Raw genomic sequence first — 16,056 nt, forward strand, 5'->3', positions numbered from 1 at the left:
TTTTGATATTGATTTGATATTAGGTAGATTGATAAGCCCACTGTTTCACAATCGAATACCATATTGTACTAATAATGATAACCGTATTAATCCTAATGACTAGTTTTTAGTTAGTGCATGAAACAATAATGTATTAGTGCACTTTACATTAGTGCCCTTGGTCATTGCCAATTGGGCAAAATATTTGACACTACAAAATGGCGACTGTGTTAGTTTACAAAGCAAAAGGAAAACCACAAACTTTGAGGCACACTTGATTGGATCATTATATTCTACTTTTACAGCATCTTTCCAGCCACATTCATTTCATAAGAAACGCTTCTTATCCAAGGCAACGAGTCCCTTTAACTAGTAGAAAACAAGTTTGGTTAAAAAGTTGAAATAAGGATATTATGTAACTAACACAATAAATGTTCCAGTAATAGTTGAACTTTGTGATTAAATCTTCGGAGTTTGTATTTTTATATGTATTCTTCAGTTGAATACAACCAGGTTTGTCCAATGGGGCGAGGGCATGCAGAGATTGAGGGCATAGAGGGATTGCATCCTGTTTTAGCAGCACAGAGAGACACAGGTGAGCAATGGACCCTTCCCATGAAATATGCTAATTACATTCACCCATGCATAAAGACCCTGTTGGTTGGCAAACTCCATAGAGTTGTGCACTAAATAGACGCGCAATCGCGTCTGCGTCACGCACCCATTACCAGTGATGTTCCCTACGTGCAATTTACATATTTCATTGGAAGGGTCTATTCTATTCAATTAAATTTATTTATCATATTGGTGGTAAGTCATGGCCTAGCGGTTAAGAGCACCAGATTCAAGCTCTGGTGTTTGATCAGCAGAGTATGGGTTCGAGTCCCGGTCGTGACACTTGTGTCCTTAAGCAAGACACATAACCATGATTGCTTCCTAAAGTTGTGGAGGTAGTGCTTTCTGCTCTACCAGCCAGGCTTCTGATGGATGATACCCGAGCCTACATCCGTAAGGGACTGTGAAGGGGGTAACCCTGTTTCAGCCCAGGAGTACTGAGGTGGCAACGGCCCCTGAAAAAAACTTGCATATAAATCAAATCAAATCATGTGAAAACTCATTCGGGGTTTAATTTGAATGTCGTTTCTCTATCCTTGCAGGTATCAATGAGTGCAAAGTATTTCCACAGATCTGTGGTGAGTTATCCTGCTCTGATCTAAATATGATGTACACATGTGAATGTCCAGAAGGCCAACAATACAACATGGACAACAAGGAATGTGAAGGTATGTTCATTGTCTTTGCTCCCCGTGCCATTCTTTAGTAAAGAGTGCTCCCCTTTAATACGTTTTTTTATGAAGTTGTATCTTTCACACCTTGGCTTGTTGTTTTTTATTTTGGGTATGTGGTTGAACCATAGAGCTATATATATCGACTAGAGCACTAACACCCTGTTGTACGCCAATCGTACGGCTATTTGCATGATAGTGTGTTTGTTCTTTACTATGGTGTCATCAAAACAGAAAATGCAGCAAATGTGAAAGCACAATCTCCTGATGAGCGAACAAACTGTGAGCGTCATGTGCGTCCTGTTTAAAAGGCGCGTATACTTTTTTTTTAGTACGTCAATCAAGTTGAACTTACGGTTTTCGTAGCGCGGACGTTCGCGAATGGGCAGTCGCGTACGTAAGCGCACATGCCAAATGTGAAAAAAAAAGTGGCAATGTGTTTCACTCAACACATCAAACATGTCTGCGTCCAGGGTGGATTCAAAACGCAGAGCAAGTTAGCGCTCTAGTCAATATATATAGCTCTATGGGTTGAACACACAAAACATGAACACTGTCTGCATCTGTTTTAAACAGACCTGTGTAAAAACTTTAAGAGAAAATGTATCGCTAACCCTCTCTACTGTGGCAGACCAGGGCCTAAGTTCATAGAGCTGCTTAACTGCCGATGTTGTGCTTACTGTGCAATTTCCATTTCATAGCAAAGCTTCGAATGCTAACTTTATCAAATTGAATGACGGAATAATGCAAATTAATGTTGAACGGGCAATATGGCTTGTAAGCTAGTTTTTTAGCTTACCCGTTAAAATACGCTTACACCTTGGCAAATAAAGCACACAAATTTGCTTAACGTTAAGCAGCTCTAATAAATTGGGCTCAGGTGTTAAAAGCAGACGGATGGGAGTGTGTACTAAAGCCATCATTTGAATTCCCTTCTCTGAAGGCATTAATGAGTGTGAGACAAGCCCAGGTGTCTGTGGTAGATACCCCTGCGTTGATCTAGAGGTCTCTCATACCTGCCAATGTCCTGATGGTCTCCGGTACAACCTCGACGACAGAAAATGTGAAGGTGTGTGTCTAGCTCAAAACATTGTTTCAGGTGTTGAACAAAGACAAATTGACTAGAGCAGGGATTTGAACCAATGACTTCTGGATTAACATGGAGGCACTCTACCTACTGAGCTACACAAACATCTAGCCATTTGTTGGCGGTCTCCCTATTTTGTTACGGTCTTTGTCTGGGGGTGCTAGTCAGAAGCCGTACAACCGTAAACCGCTGTGTAGTCAGGGATCACAAGTTATCCCGCTCCAGTCATGTTGTCTTTGTTCAACTTAAATCATTTAAAATTTACCCAGTCATTTTTCCCTTGTGATTTATTGTTTGATATTTAAAGAGGTAGTATGATGAGTGCAGTCGGCTTAAGTTGTCGATTGTAAAAAAAAAAGAAGTTAAATTGACTTCTTGGGTTTTCTTGTCTGACCTCCTCAAGGCATCAATGAATGTGAAGAGGACCCTGATATCTGCCAAGGAAAACAATGTGTTGATCTTGAGGTGATGTATACCTGTGAGTGCCCCGAGGGTACCCGCTACAATAGAGAGAACAGTCGCTGCGAGGGTAAGTCATTACAACTTCTACAAAAAAGAAAAATCTGTATTTAGTTTGCCTTGATAGATAGTTCCCATTTGACTAAAACTGAACCATTTTCTTTTTAATGCACAACTATGCGTTTTGTGTAAATAGAGAACTATGTATTTACCTGGTGAGTCTTCAGCCACCTACCGCCCCAAGAGTCTCCCATTTGGTGGTGATCACTCTACGTGGATTAACTCCTTTCAAATCTTTACTGGGGTGGAGGATTGGTGAGCCTTTCCCCTTCCCTTGTTGACTTCCTTCATTTGCGCCTCAAGCAGGTCAAAGTTTAGAGTGGTCATGTTTACGTTATAAAGAAAAGCTTGATGTGTTTTCCATCAGGTATCAATGAGTGCGACGTCAACCCAGGAATCTGTGGGAGTTTGCCATGTGAGGATCTGGAGACTCTGTATACCTGCCGTTGCCCTAATGGGTACCAGTACGATAGAGAAAGCAGACGCTGTGAAGGTAAACAATCTTAATTGCTGAAATAAACTGATTTTTGTCACACAATTTTTGTTTTATAACCATTTTTTATGGTACTTTAACCCATTTTAATTGCTAATTTTAGCTGCCATTGTCACTGATTTGAATATGAACAAAAAAGTTGAAATATTGCGTCGTCCCCCCCCCCATGATGTAAACCTCTGATTGTAAGATGTGTTAACATTTTTTGTCTCCCCAGAACTCAATACCTGTACCCGCTATCCGACCATCTGTGGTGAGGGGACTTGCGTGATTGATCGCTTTGGAGGATTCCAATGTACCTGCCCACAGGGACAGGAGTTCAGGCGCAACAGTCGCACCTGTCATGGTAATGTTTAACAGTTAAATTGGGTGTCCCGTTATACATAAATAGACTTGCAGGCATATAAATGAAACTCAAACATTTTTGTAAATTCCTAATTCATGGATGAAGAATTGAGAATGTTGATATTAATTTTGTTTTTCACCCTTTTACCAATGTGTGTTCCACTGTATACTCAGTACTTTCCTGAATTCTGTGAAAAAAAATCACAGGCATATTACTCGGGTGGGATTCGAACCCACGACCTTTGCAATTCTAGAGCAGAGCTTCCAACTAGACTGCCTGGTAGCTAGAGGCAATCGCAACTGTTAGCAACTTGTTACTGCAATGATTTAAAGGCACTATTGGCAATTACTAAAAATAATTGTTAGCATAAAAACTTACTTGGTAACAAGTAATGGAGAGCTGTTGATAGTATCAAACAGTGTGAGAAACGGCTCCCTCTGAAGTAATGAAGTTTTTTTTTTTGTCTTCTTAATTCCTCAGATAAGAACTGGTGTCGAAACAGTCATTGCGGTAATGGAACCTGTGTGGAGACCTTAGACAGCTTCCAGTGTGTGTGTCCAGAAGGATTTGAATATAGAGCAGAATACTACACCTGTCTAGGTTAGTCCACTAAAAATGTATATACTAAACTAAGCGCCTTGAGTACCTTAAGTTGTTGGTAGATATGTGCGCTATATAAGACTTTGATTTTATTTAATAAGCTACATGGATATCAAGCGACGAATTTGATTAAAACAAGAAATAAAAAATTTGAGTATAACAAATGAACAAAAAAACCACATAATCTTTGCAGCATTTTGTAAGTCAAAGCAAATACATGTCTATCATAGAAGCTGTTTATTGTTGACGATTTGCTGTTGTTTTTGTTGTTGTTTACCTTGAAGCTCTTGACGAGTGTAGAAGATATCCAGATATTTGCGGCAATGGGACCTGCGTGGCCAGAGATCGCTCCTACCGATGTCAGTGTCAGGAAGGATATGAATTCAAGAATCAGTACCGTGCTTGCGTAGGTAAATATAAGCCTTTAAGCATTCTCTAAACCTGAGCTAAGGAATAGATACCCATCCAAACCAAGAACTCCAACAGTGTCTCAGCCTTCAAACTGGCTCTCAAGACCCACGTTTTTTCCCCTAGTCTTAGCTGGTCGACAGCGTCTTTGTATTGTCTTTTTTGCTTCAGCGCTTTGTATTCTTTGGCAATTGCTGCTTTATAAAGATAGTTGTTACTACTATACCTCATACATATTCATGACAGAGAGTCGAGTTCTCATTGGTCCATTCATATCAGTTTTTTGCTAACTACCAAGTGCGCACGTGAGTATTCACGCAAGTGGTTAATGCGCATGACAAGTAATAGTTCCCCGGGAGCTGTTCTACTTGTCTTGCGCACTACCATTGCGCGACTTTATCCCCAGGCGCTATTGATCGTGGCACCGTTTTGTATACACGCACCGTTTTGTATACACAAACTTATCATGTGCATTTTGTTTCACAGAAATCATTTTCTCTTGCTCAAAACTCGTGTTCCGGTAACTGAATATGTATGAAATATAGTAAAACAAATATAACATGGTTTATTTCGGGTGACTAGTCGATATTAGCTCCCCGAGGTATTGGAAGTTGACAAACTAGTTCCCGAGGGTTCCCGAGGCGAAGCCTCGGGAACTAGTTTGTCAACTTCCAATACCTCGCCTTGGGAACTAGTTTGTCAACTTCCAATACCTCGGGGAGCTAATATCGACTAGTCACCCGAAATAAACCATGTTATATTTGTATACTATTCTGCTTGATGTTGGAAACACTGTGCACAATGTTCACTGCTCCGAAACTCATGACAGAGTATAAAGTTCTGCTCTACCAGCCAGTCTCCTGGTGGATGATACCCATGCATACCTCCCTAATGGACTGTGAAGTGGGGTAACAGTCCAAGGAGTAGGTGGCAACATGTCCCTGGATTGCAGTTGATTCGGGTCAATAGCCCAAATCAGTCAAGTGTAGCAGTTGATGTGGCCATCCAGACTTATGATGCGGGCGATATTTCATTAGAAAATATGTTAAATTTTTTTTTTTTTTTTTAAACTAAACATGAAACAGATTTGTCCTGATAGAACAATCTCTCATTTTGATTCTTCCAATTCATAGCACCAGTATATTCAAATGTTTTTTGTTTCTTTTTGCATGAAACAGATTTGTCCTGATAGAACAATCTCTCATTTTGATTCTTCCAATTCATAGCACCAGTATATTCAAATGTTTTTTGTTTCTTTTTGCCAATATGTGAAAAAAATCCAAAAAGGTAACAGAATATGTGACACTTTTTTATGTTTCAACTTAATAAATACTCATTATTACTGCTTTCTCCAGAAGACGATCAGAGCATACCGATCGAAACGTCGAGTTAAAACCATGCAAAGTTTCAAACCCTACTTATTACAGTTAAGGATCAGGGTCATCAATAGTCTTTGTTTTTTTGTGAATCATGCAGTTTCCAATGAGTGTGTAGCATATCCCGATATATGCGGAAATGCAACCTGTGTGAACGGAGACCGCTCTTATGAATGCCAATGCCCAACTGGTTATAACTTCGATACTGAACATGGTTATTGTATTTGTAAGTACAAACACATCTTAAACTGCACAGTTCTTCTTTTTTTCCTATTTATCCTGGTGTTGGCAAATTTGTTTGATAAGGGAATCAGTGTGTGGTGAAGAGGTTTTCAACTAGTGGTTTAAACCCGCCGAGGCCAAGGTAAATTATCAAGAAACAGGCCTCGGCGGGTTTAAACCACTAGTTGAAAACCAATTCAACACACTTTGATTCCCATTCATAAATACCTTTTCGGTCAAAGAATATCAACACTTTTTGGTCAAAAAGTAAAATAAATGCAAAAATTATAACTGTTCAATGATTTCTTTTCAAAACACACCCCTCCAGCTATGAAATGGTAAGGCCCTCGGGTAAACAACTTATAAAGAGATTGCTGTGCGCACCGCGCGTATCGTGTGATGTGGCACAACTGTTCCAGCCGTTGCTCTCGACCAATAGAAATGAAGAAACTGTCTTATAAGCACAGGTGCAAGCTCGCGTGTCACGCCCATGTTTCAACACTTTTTACTGGTGTTATATCATCCGTTCAAACAATCCCTCGTGATGCCCTCTCGACAAATCAGAATGGATAAACTGTCTTAGGTATTTATGAATGTGTATCAATGACTATAAAAAGTTACTTGGTAAAGAATACTGGAGAGCTGTTGATGATATAAAACAATGTACTGATATGACACCTTGTAAAGTTATGTAGTTATAGAGGTTTTGAAAACATCACGCGCCATTCTGAACTGTCGGCTCGGTTTACGCTTTGTAGCAATCGCACAAACGTTTGCCCCGAGTGGTACAACACCCCTGAAGACTGATTGTTATTATGGAGATTTTCAAGACATCACTTGCTGTATATGATTTTTTTAGCTCTAGGCGGCAGCAGACCAACCAGGTACTTTTGTAAATCCAATATTCTTGGTAATTTGCGCATGGTCAGAACTATGTATGTAGTGGAAATTACCTGGTAGTCTGCCGCCAGCATCCTGGAAGTATGCATCCAGCTAGCAATCCAAAGTCTGCCATTGATAACTTGTTATAACTCAGTGAATGACATGTGACATGCCAAGCTGGTTTCTGCAGGTGATAGGATGTTCTCTGTAATTTGCCCTCAACTTTGGAATCAACTTCTTAAGCTTCTTGGGGAAGCCAACAATGTTGGTACATGTAGATTCAAGGTTAGCCTTCAGACAAACCTATTCAAATCTTTAAAAAAAAAATTAGCAATGAGGGGTTCTTTGAGTTAGCTTTTATCGTAATTGTTAAAGGAACACGTTGCCTTGGATCGGACGAGTTGGTCTTTGAAAAGCGTTTGTAACCGTTTGTTATAAAATGCATGTGGTAAGAAAGATGTTTAAAAAGTAGAATACAATGATCCACACACATTTGCCTCGAAATTGCACGGTTTTCCGTTTACTTTGCGAACTAACACGGTCGGCCATTTATGGGAGTCCATAAATGGCCGACCGTGTTTGACGAAGAGGTAAAAGGAACACCACGCAATTTCGAATGATACTTGTGTGGATAATTATATTCTACTTTTTAAACACCTTTCTAACCATATGCATTTCATAACAAACGGTTACAAACACTTTTCAAAGACCAACTCGACTGATCCAAGGCAACGTGTTCCTTTAACAGTTTTTACTTATTTGATTCGTTAGTGTACAGGTACTGCCTCTAATACCTGTATTTTAATGTTTTGTAAGTTTAAATTGTCATGATTGTTACTATTATTTGATTGATTTATTGCAGTAACGAATGACTGCTTAGCGTACAATGACATCTGCGGTAATGGATCCTGTGTCATGACATCGGATGGCTATCATTGTGTTTGCTACCAGAATGGTTATGAATATGATTACACCTCTGGAGGATGCATAAGTAAATATAAATCAATTTTTGTCTTTTAATAAATTCAATTCAATCAAGTCAACATCTATTTCCATATTGGTGAAAAAAGGAGAATAATAAACAAATTAAGTGCAATTATTTAAAAGGATTTGGTACTTAAAGGTTTATGGTAAAGATAATGATGATAGAAAGCTTCCCTTTAAATATATTACCGGTACTTGCTGAGGTGCTTTGGTTTCTGAGAAATGAGTAAAACAAAATTCCTCAGTGAGACAAAAATTATTTTTGCATGTACAGCGAATTTATGCGACTCTCCTGAAAACATTGCTCTGTGATTTCACTTTTTTTCATAAAAACTTGTCAACTAATGAAGCTGAAACTTCTACAGGTACAATGTAAATTATATTACATACATCTTCATTCACAGTCAGTAGGGATTCATGTCATGTCCCAAAATTTGATCTACAAAAAGTTGACATTATACAATTGTTGCACGCTGTGACGGGGTCCATGGCGTTTTGGACACACGAGGGGGAAATGGCACCCGAGGGGGAAATGGCACCCAAGGCGAAGCCGAGGGTGCCATTTGCCACCGAGGGTGTACGAAACCCATGGACCCCAGTCACAGCGTGCAACAATTGTTTTGTTATACCTTTGTTTAATTGACCAACGCTGGGAACGATCAAGGTGATGTACACCGGTGTACATCACTTTTCATGTTACCTGGCCCGTCGAGCCATGTAACATGCGTTTTTGTTGCGCGCCACATGATTGGTTCTCGACCAATCAAACTTCGCTGTTTGTTATTGAGGCATAACAATATTGCTTGTTATTTCTTGACCAGTGACTGACAAGTGTCTAGCGTACCCAGATATATGTAGCAATGGGACGTGCTTCAGTGACGCTGCTGGATATGAGTGTATGTGCCCTGACGGCTATGAATGGGACGGAACTCTAGGATTCTGTGCGGGTAGGAAACAGTTTGATGAACATCTTTGTCAGTAGTCAGTTTTAATATCAGTAATTCTCGCCTGGCTTGGTCTGCACGTTCTCTTCATAGAGAGACCAGCTTTTGCTGGACTTTCTTTGCCTTATGCCGCGGGCCTGGCCGTGGTTTCTGATTTCTTTCCCATTTTTGTTGTTTTTAAATGGTATTATTATTATTTGTAAGTATAATTTTGAGTTAAACAAAGAAAAAATGACCGTGGGATTTGAACCGGTGACCTCCAGATTAATGTACTGGCCCCTCTACCAACTGAGCTAAAGCCATAGGGCTAGATCGCTGAGTTGGTAGAGTGCTGGCACAATAATCCAGAGTTCATTGGTTCAAATCTTGCTGTCTTCAATATTGAAACCCCAAATTATTTACAATTTACCCAGTCAGTTTCCCTTGTGGGTTATTACATTGTGTTTTCAAATAAAAAAAAGTTTATTTTAGTATGTAAAAAAGTCAACAGTATTTGTCAAGTAAACAAAAATTAATAGAGTCTTATAACACACCTCTTGCTCGTTCTGTATTCTGATTGGCTGAAACACGGTCACGTGGGATGAACTAATATACGCTAGTGATCGCGCGCGCATGTTTTGCTGAAATAGTACCAGAGCGGGCACAAGTCTTTGCAAATAGTGCCCGCGGTAACAGCGCCCTCTGTTGACTTGAACCGTGAACAAACTACAAAATTCCTTTTTCTGTTCTTATTTGACATTTTAAAACCGAGCTGTGTTATAAAACACATATTGACTAGCATAATTCGGTAACTAGTGTACGTCTATTCCCCCCTCGGGCCTGTGAGTGACCTGAAGAGGGGCCATTTCCCTCGGCCTTCGGCCTCGGGAAATAGGTCGCTCTTCTGGTCACTCAAGGTCCCTCGTGGGAATAGACGTAAACTAGTTACCTCATTGCCAGTCAATATGTGTATACTATTAAAAAGTTTGCTCTTATCTACATGTGCGCTGCTTCCTGAAGTACCTAATAATATATTTTCTGTCTAAGTGGGATGACGTATCCTACTTTTCAATATTTCTGTTGATCAAAGTCTTTTGTATATTTTGCCCTTAGTACTTGACTTATGCAGAATCCATGGCAGTACATGCAATAACGGAACATGCGTGATAGTCGGCGACACCATTAACTGTCTCTGTCCCAATGGATACCAGTTTGATCTTACTCTGAGAGTCTGTGTAGGTAAGTCTACTGTAAATATGGACGTAGTAACCGCTGATGAGGGGGTGCCGGTTTGCCCGTTTGCTGGCTGGAGGGAGTAAAGCCCGGTTCATACTTCCAGCGAATGCGAATGCGCTACGAATGTTGACGTCACAAATTTGCAATGAATAATTCGCAGGGGTTGAGTTGTGGGTAACTCTCCTGCGAACATCGCAGCGAAAATAGAGTTGTGCATGACGTCAAATTCGCATCAAATTCGCCTCACATTCGCATTCGCAGGAAGTATGAACCGGGCTTTCTGTATGCTTCATTTTTGAAAAGACAAGGGCACCAAGGCATTCTCTCCTGGGTAAAGGGCACCCTATGTAAAGATTATTGCTACATAGCAGTATAATTTTAAGTCTTGCTCTGTGGCAATTATAAAATTGTCTTAAAAGACCGTTTCGTTTTGGTCTTAATTTCCACTGTTGCTGAGCCATTATTATTCAAAAGTATTTCATTCATGTACAGGTAAATGAACTTTACAACTGATTTAATTTGTCTAACATAAACCTTCACTTGTAAAGATAATCCTTTTTTCTTCTTCTCCAGAAATCACCACCTGTACCCGCTATCCGACCATCTGTGGTGAGGGGACGTGTGTGATGGATCGCTTTGGAGGATTCCAATGTACCTGCCCACAGGGACAGGAATTCATTCGGTCAACACGCACCTGTCAGGGTAAACGAGGCTTCCATTGAATTTTTGAAAATGACTAGATTACAGCTTGCCAATGTAGCATTATGGAAAATCTAATGTTGCATTTTAGGATTGCATCTTAGGGTGTCATGGCCGAGTGGCTTAGAGTGTGGGTTCGAAACACGGTCATGACACTTGTGTCCTTGAGCAAGATGCTTTACTATAGTTTCTTCTCTTCACTCAGAGGTATAAATAGGTACCTGTAAGGGTAGAGGTTGATAGTGTATAAATAGGTACCTGCGAGGGTCGAGGTTGATATTGTGTATGGAAAAGCCTTGATATTGTGTATGGAAAAGCCGGATGTGACACTTGTGTCCTTGAGCAAGATGCTTTACTATAATTGCTTCTCTTCACCCAGAGGTATAAATAGGTACCTGCGAGGGTCGAGGTTGATATTGTGTATGGAAAAGCCTTGATATTGTGTATGGAAAAGCCGGATGTGACACTTGTGTCCTTGAGCAAGATGCTTTACTATAATTGCTTCTCTTCACTCAGTGGTGTAAATGGGTACCTGCGAGGGTCGAGGTTGATATTGTGTATGGAAAAGCCTTGATATTGTGTATGGAAAAGCCGGATGTGACACTTGTGTCCTTGAGCAAGATGCTTTACTATAATTGCTTCTCTTCACTCAGTGGTGTAAATGGGTACCTGCGAGGGTCGAGGTTGATATTGTGTATGGAAAAGCCTTGATATTGTGTATGGAAAAGCCGGATGTGACACTTGTGTCCTTGAGCAAGATGCTTTACTATAGTTTCTTCTCTTCACTCAGTGGTGTAAATGGGTACCTGCGAGGGTCGAGGTTGATATTGTGTATGGAAAAGCCTTGATATTGTGTATGGAAAAGCCGGATGTGACACTTGTGTCCTTGAGCAAGATGCTTTACTATAATTGCTTCTCTTCACTCAGTGGTGTAAATGGGTACCTGCGAGGGTCGAGGTTGATATTGTGTATGGAAAAGCCTTGATATTGTGTATGGAAAAGCCGGATGTGACACTTGTGTCCTTGAGCAAGATGCTTTACTATAATTGCTTCTCTTCACTCAGTGGTGTAAATGGGTACCTGCGAGGGTCGAGGTTGATATTGTGTATGGAAAAGCCTTGATATTGTGTATGGAAAAGCCTTGATATTGTGTATGGAAAAGCCTTGATATTGTGTATGGAAAAGCCTTGATATTGTGTATGGAAAAGCCGGATGTGACACTTGTGTCCTTGAGCAAGATGCTTTACTATAATTGCTTCTCTTCACCCAGAGGTATAAATAGGTACCTGCAAGGGTAGAGGTTGATAGTGTATAAATAGGTACCTGCAAGGGTAGAGGTTGATAGTGTATAAATAGGTACCTGCAAGGGTAGAGGTTGATAGTGTATAAATAGGTACCTGCAAGGGTAGAGGTTGATAGTGTATATATAGGTACCTGCTAGGGTAGAGGTTGATAGTGTATAAATAGGTACCTGCAAGGGTAGAGGTTGATAGTGTATAAATAGGTACCTGCAAGGGTAGAGGTTGATAGTGTATATATAGGTACCTGCAAGGGTAGAGGTTGATAGTGTATAAATAGGTACCTGTAAGGGTAGAGGTTGATAGTGTATATATAGGTACCTGCTAGGGTAGAGGTTGATAGTGTATAAATAGGTACCTGCAAGGGTAGAGGTTGATAGTGTATAAATAGGTACCTGCAAGGGTAGAGGTTGATAGTGTATAAATAGGTACCTGCAAGGGTAGAGGTTGATAGTGTATATATAGGTACCTGCAAGGGTAGAGGTTGATAGTGTATAAATAGGTACCTGCAAGGGTAGAGGTTGATAGTGTGTTTGAAAGAGCCACTGGACCCCCACAGCAGCACCGGGCTGTATACTCCCTAGGGAGCTGAGAAAGATTAAAGGAGTGTTATTGACTCAATGACTGGTACTAATGTAAGGCGCATTGAGACGGTTATTGTGAAATGCGCTATACAAGAACTAGTTATTATTATTTTATTATTATGTACTGACCATAATTTTCATGAGAAAAGTACTCTATAAGAAGTCACTGTTATTATTTTCTACATCCGTGATATATGAACCAACCGTGCCGTTATACAGGGCAAGATTTGTGTCGGAACAGTCATTGTGGTAATGGTACATGCGAAGAGACTGCCGATAGCTTCCAGTGTGTGTGTCCAGAAGGTTTTGAATATAGACCAGAGTACTACACCTGTCTCGGTGAGTATGACAATTAAATAAATTTGTGTTGAACAAAGGAATTTTGACTAGAGTGGGACTTGAACCTGGGACCTCTGGATTAACGTGCTGGCGCTCTATCAACTGAGCTATCAAGACCTATTTTGGCTATATCTTTGTTCGGAGGTGCTAGTCTTATTAGGTACATGTTGAAGGGATTCTGACTGGCACCCCCAAACATACATATTGACAAAATAGGGAGGCTGCCAACAAATGGCTAGATAGCTTAGTTGATAGAGCGCAGCAGGCGATTTCATAAAAAGCTAGGATTAATCCTATCTCGAGTTAAGACGCGTAACCCATCCTAACTTAGGGTAGGCTCAATGCGCCCTAATGTCAATGGATACGGAAACTCGTCCTAACTCCTAAGATTAATCCTAAGTTAGGAAGAGTTTGTTGAAATTGATGGCTGGCATGCTAACCAGGGAGTCACAGGTTCAAATTGCTCTAGTAAATTTTGCCTTTTCAACCTGAAATTACTATTATATAGTCTGTATTTGTCAAGTTTGTCAATGATTATTTATTTCTTGACGATCTCTCGCTGTTATTTCTTCATCTAGACATAAATGACTGCAGGTCTGATCCAGATATTTGCGGCTCAGGTCGTTGTGTCAATCATGTACCGGGATACACCTGTGAATGTTACACAGGGTTTACTCTGGATGAGCGCCAGACTACATGTATAGGTAGGTCACCTTGGAGTGCTATTTTAACTTCAAGTTAACAGCAAGTATCCCCATAGCCAATATACTTCATTGATTCAGAAAATGTCTGCAGATAATTATATGTACAGAAATATTGTAGAATTTTTATTTTCAGTGTTGAAATACATTCTTTGTCCCGATGCAAAACTAACATCTATTAAATCGTTGTGGTACCCACTTCTAACACGTAGGATTCAAACTGACTCTAGCCACCGCTAGCGCGATGGTCAAGTAAAAAGACATCTGCTCTATAGCAATGCAAAGGTTGTGGGTACGAATCCAAACCCAGTGATTTGCCGGATTTTCACAGAAGTACCGAGTATACACTTTGTTGTAGGGGTAAAAACAAAACTAGAGTGCAGAAAAGTGATGAGCTGATTTTACTTATTTTGTTTCTGTCCTGTTACATAGATGTTAATGAGTGTGAACAGCACCCCTGCTCTGGTGGTCGATGCTTCAACACTGAAGGGAGTTATACCTGCGAATGCCAGGATGGTTACGAGTATAGCCACTCATACAGGCGCTGTCTCGGTGAGCATATTGTGTACAGTTATTAATCAACTGAAGTGATGAAACTTATGTTTAAAGACACTGGACACTATTTGTCATACCAATGCATAAAATGACAAATCTGTGAAAATTTGTACCCAATTGGTCATCGAAGTTGCAAGAGAATAATGAAAGAAAAAACACCCTTGTTGCACAAATTTGTGTGCTTTCAGATGCAAAATAAAAGGCATTAGGCCTGAATTATTTTATTATTTGAGTGAGAAATTACCTTTTTTTTCAAAAACTACATAACTTTCGAGGGAGCAGTTTCCCACAATGTTTTGTACTATCAACAGCTCTCCATTGCTTGTTACAAGTAAGTTTTGTGACCAAATTTATTTTGAGTAATTACCAATAGTTTGAAGTGCCGTTAGATACACTGTTAACAATTGAATGCCTTTAAATAATGCCTATAAACTTCTGTTTAATCGCTGTGGGTGGTTAGGTTGGTGTAGTGGTATCTTGCCGCGCCTTCCACCTCGGGACCCCGGTTCAAATCCCATCGGGGGCACCATGTGGGTGGGTTTTCAGTCCCTGGTATAAGGGTAAAATTGATTTAAAATTCGGCACATATTTCAGTGGAATTTCTGTGGTTGATTAGATGTTTGTTTAGAAGTGTAAACTTTTCTCTTTCCTCTTTAGATATTGACGAGTGTGAATCCAACCCATGTGGAGGGGTTGGTTGTGTGAACACCAAAGGTAGCTTCTCATGCAGCTGTCCACGAGGTTTCATATTTGATGACGAGGCACAAATCTGCGTTGGTAAGAATATAGCATAAATCTTCCCTACAATAATGTACCTTTATTTCTGCACTCCTTAAAATTCTCCTCTTCTTTCGAAGTAATTTTTCCCCTCATGATTTATTCATTTCTAGAATGTCAAACTTGATGCTTTGACTTAATCAAATCTTGAGTCTTTGACAATTTCTAACAAAATCAAATCTTGATTCTTTATCTATTTTTTTTTCACTAATCACTGCATTCAAGTCTTGAAAGTGCTTTAAAAACATGTAACTGTCTAACTTTTCAAGGTAATGGAATATGTTGTTAAAAATCTTCTGCAAAAAACTCTGATGCCAAACAAAATATGAAAACCAGCACTATCAGTTTTGTTTTGAAAGCAGGAAAAAACTACGCATTCTGTTGATTAATCATGTCTGCATTGTGAACTCTTTCTTTCAATATTTCCAACTGTTAACTGCTAACAAACATGGCAAGGATTTTAGGTACATGTATACCCTTATTTTCCTGTTTCTCTCTTTATAATCTGTACCCTCACCTTCTAAAAGCACTGTAACTTCTTTCAGACTTGGACGAATGTGTACACTACGCGGGGGTGTGCGGTAACGCTACCTGCCTTAACTATGTTGGCAAGTTTGATTGTAAATGTGCGGCGGGATTTAGACTTGACAGGATTTTGCGTGCCTGTCTCGGTGAGTCTTCAAGCCTGGTGAATGACGGCAGCCTCTCAAGCCTTTAGCTCCCTAGCCTTTACAGCATGCAAGGCTTGTGTGTAGCGTCAGT

The 16,056-nt window shown here is 40.0% G+C and overlaps 1 protein-coding gene across 2 annotated transcripts in view; it reads left to right on the plus strand.

Annotated features, from left to right (window-relative positions):
* The window catches only part of LOC117290807 (fibrillin-1-like), a 49,510-nt gene that overhangs the window by 19,785 nt on the left and 13,669 nt on the right, over nucleotides 1–16,056 (plus strand). Inside the window, exons 13-30 of one of the 2 annotated variants that reach the window (XM_033772372.1) lie at nucleotides 479–574; nucleotides 1,137–1,262; nucleotides 2,209–2,334; nucleotides 2,756–2,881; nucleotides 3,239–3,364; nucleotides 3,582–3,710; nucleotides 4,191–4,310; nucleotides 4,595–4,720; nucleotides 6,195–6,320; nucleotides 8,061–8,189; nucleotides 9,004–9,129; nucleotides 10,219–10,344; nucleotides 10,915–11,043; nucleotides 13,142–13,261; nucleotides 13,840–13,965; nucleotides 14,395–14,514; nucleotides 15,175–15,294; nucleotides 15,840–15,965. In XM_033772372.1, coding sequence (XP_033628263.1) covers nucleotides 479–574; nucleotides 1,137–1,262; nucleotides 2,209–2,334; nucleotides 2,756–2,881; nucleotides 3,239–3,364; nucleotides 3,582–3,710; nucleotides 4,191–4,310; nucleotides 4,595–4,720; nucleotides 6,195–6,320; nucleotides 8,061–8,189; nucleotides 9,004–9,129; nucleotides 10,219–10,344; nucleotides 10,915–11,043; nucleotides 13,142–13,261; nucleotides 13,840–13,965; nucleotides 14,395–14,514; nucleotides 15,175–15,294; nucleotides 15,840–15,965 — 2,223 coding nt within the window. The remainder of the gene's footprint in view (nucleotides 1–478; nucleotides 575–1,136; nucleotides 1,263–2,208; nucleotides 2,335–2,755; nucleotides 2,882–3,238; nucleotides 3,365–3,581; nucleotides 3,711–4,190; nucleotides 4,311–4,594; nucleotides 4,721–6,194; nucleotides 6,321–8,060; nucleotides 8,190–9,003; nucleotides 9,130–10,218; nucleotides 10,345–10,914; nucleotides 11,044–13,141; nucleotides 13,262–13,839; nucleotides 13,966–14,394; nucleotides 14,515–15,174; nucleotides 15,295–15,839; nucleotides 15,966–16,056) is intronic. The other variant, XM_033772379.1, reaches the window with a different exon arrangement.

The sequence above is a fragment of the Asterias rubens genome, chromosome 1, assembly GCF_902459465.1.
Source record: "Asterias rubens chromosome 1, eAstRub1.3, whole genome shotgun sequence".
In the NCBI taxonomy this organism is placed as follows: Eukaryota; Metazoa; Echinodermata; class Asteroidea; order Forcipulatida; family Asteriidae; genus Asterias; species Asterias rubens.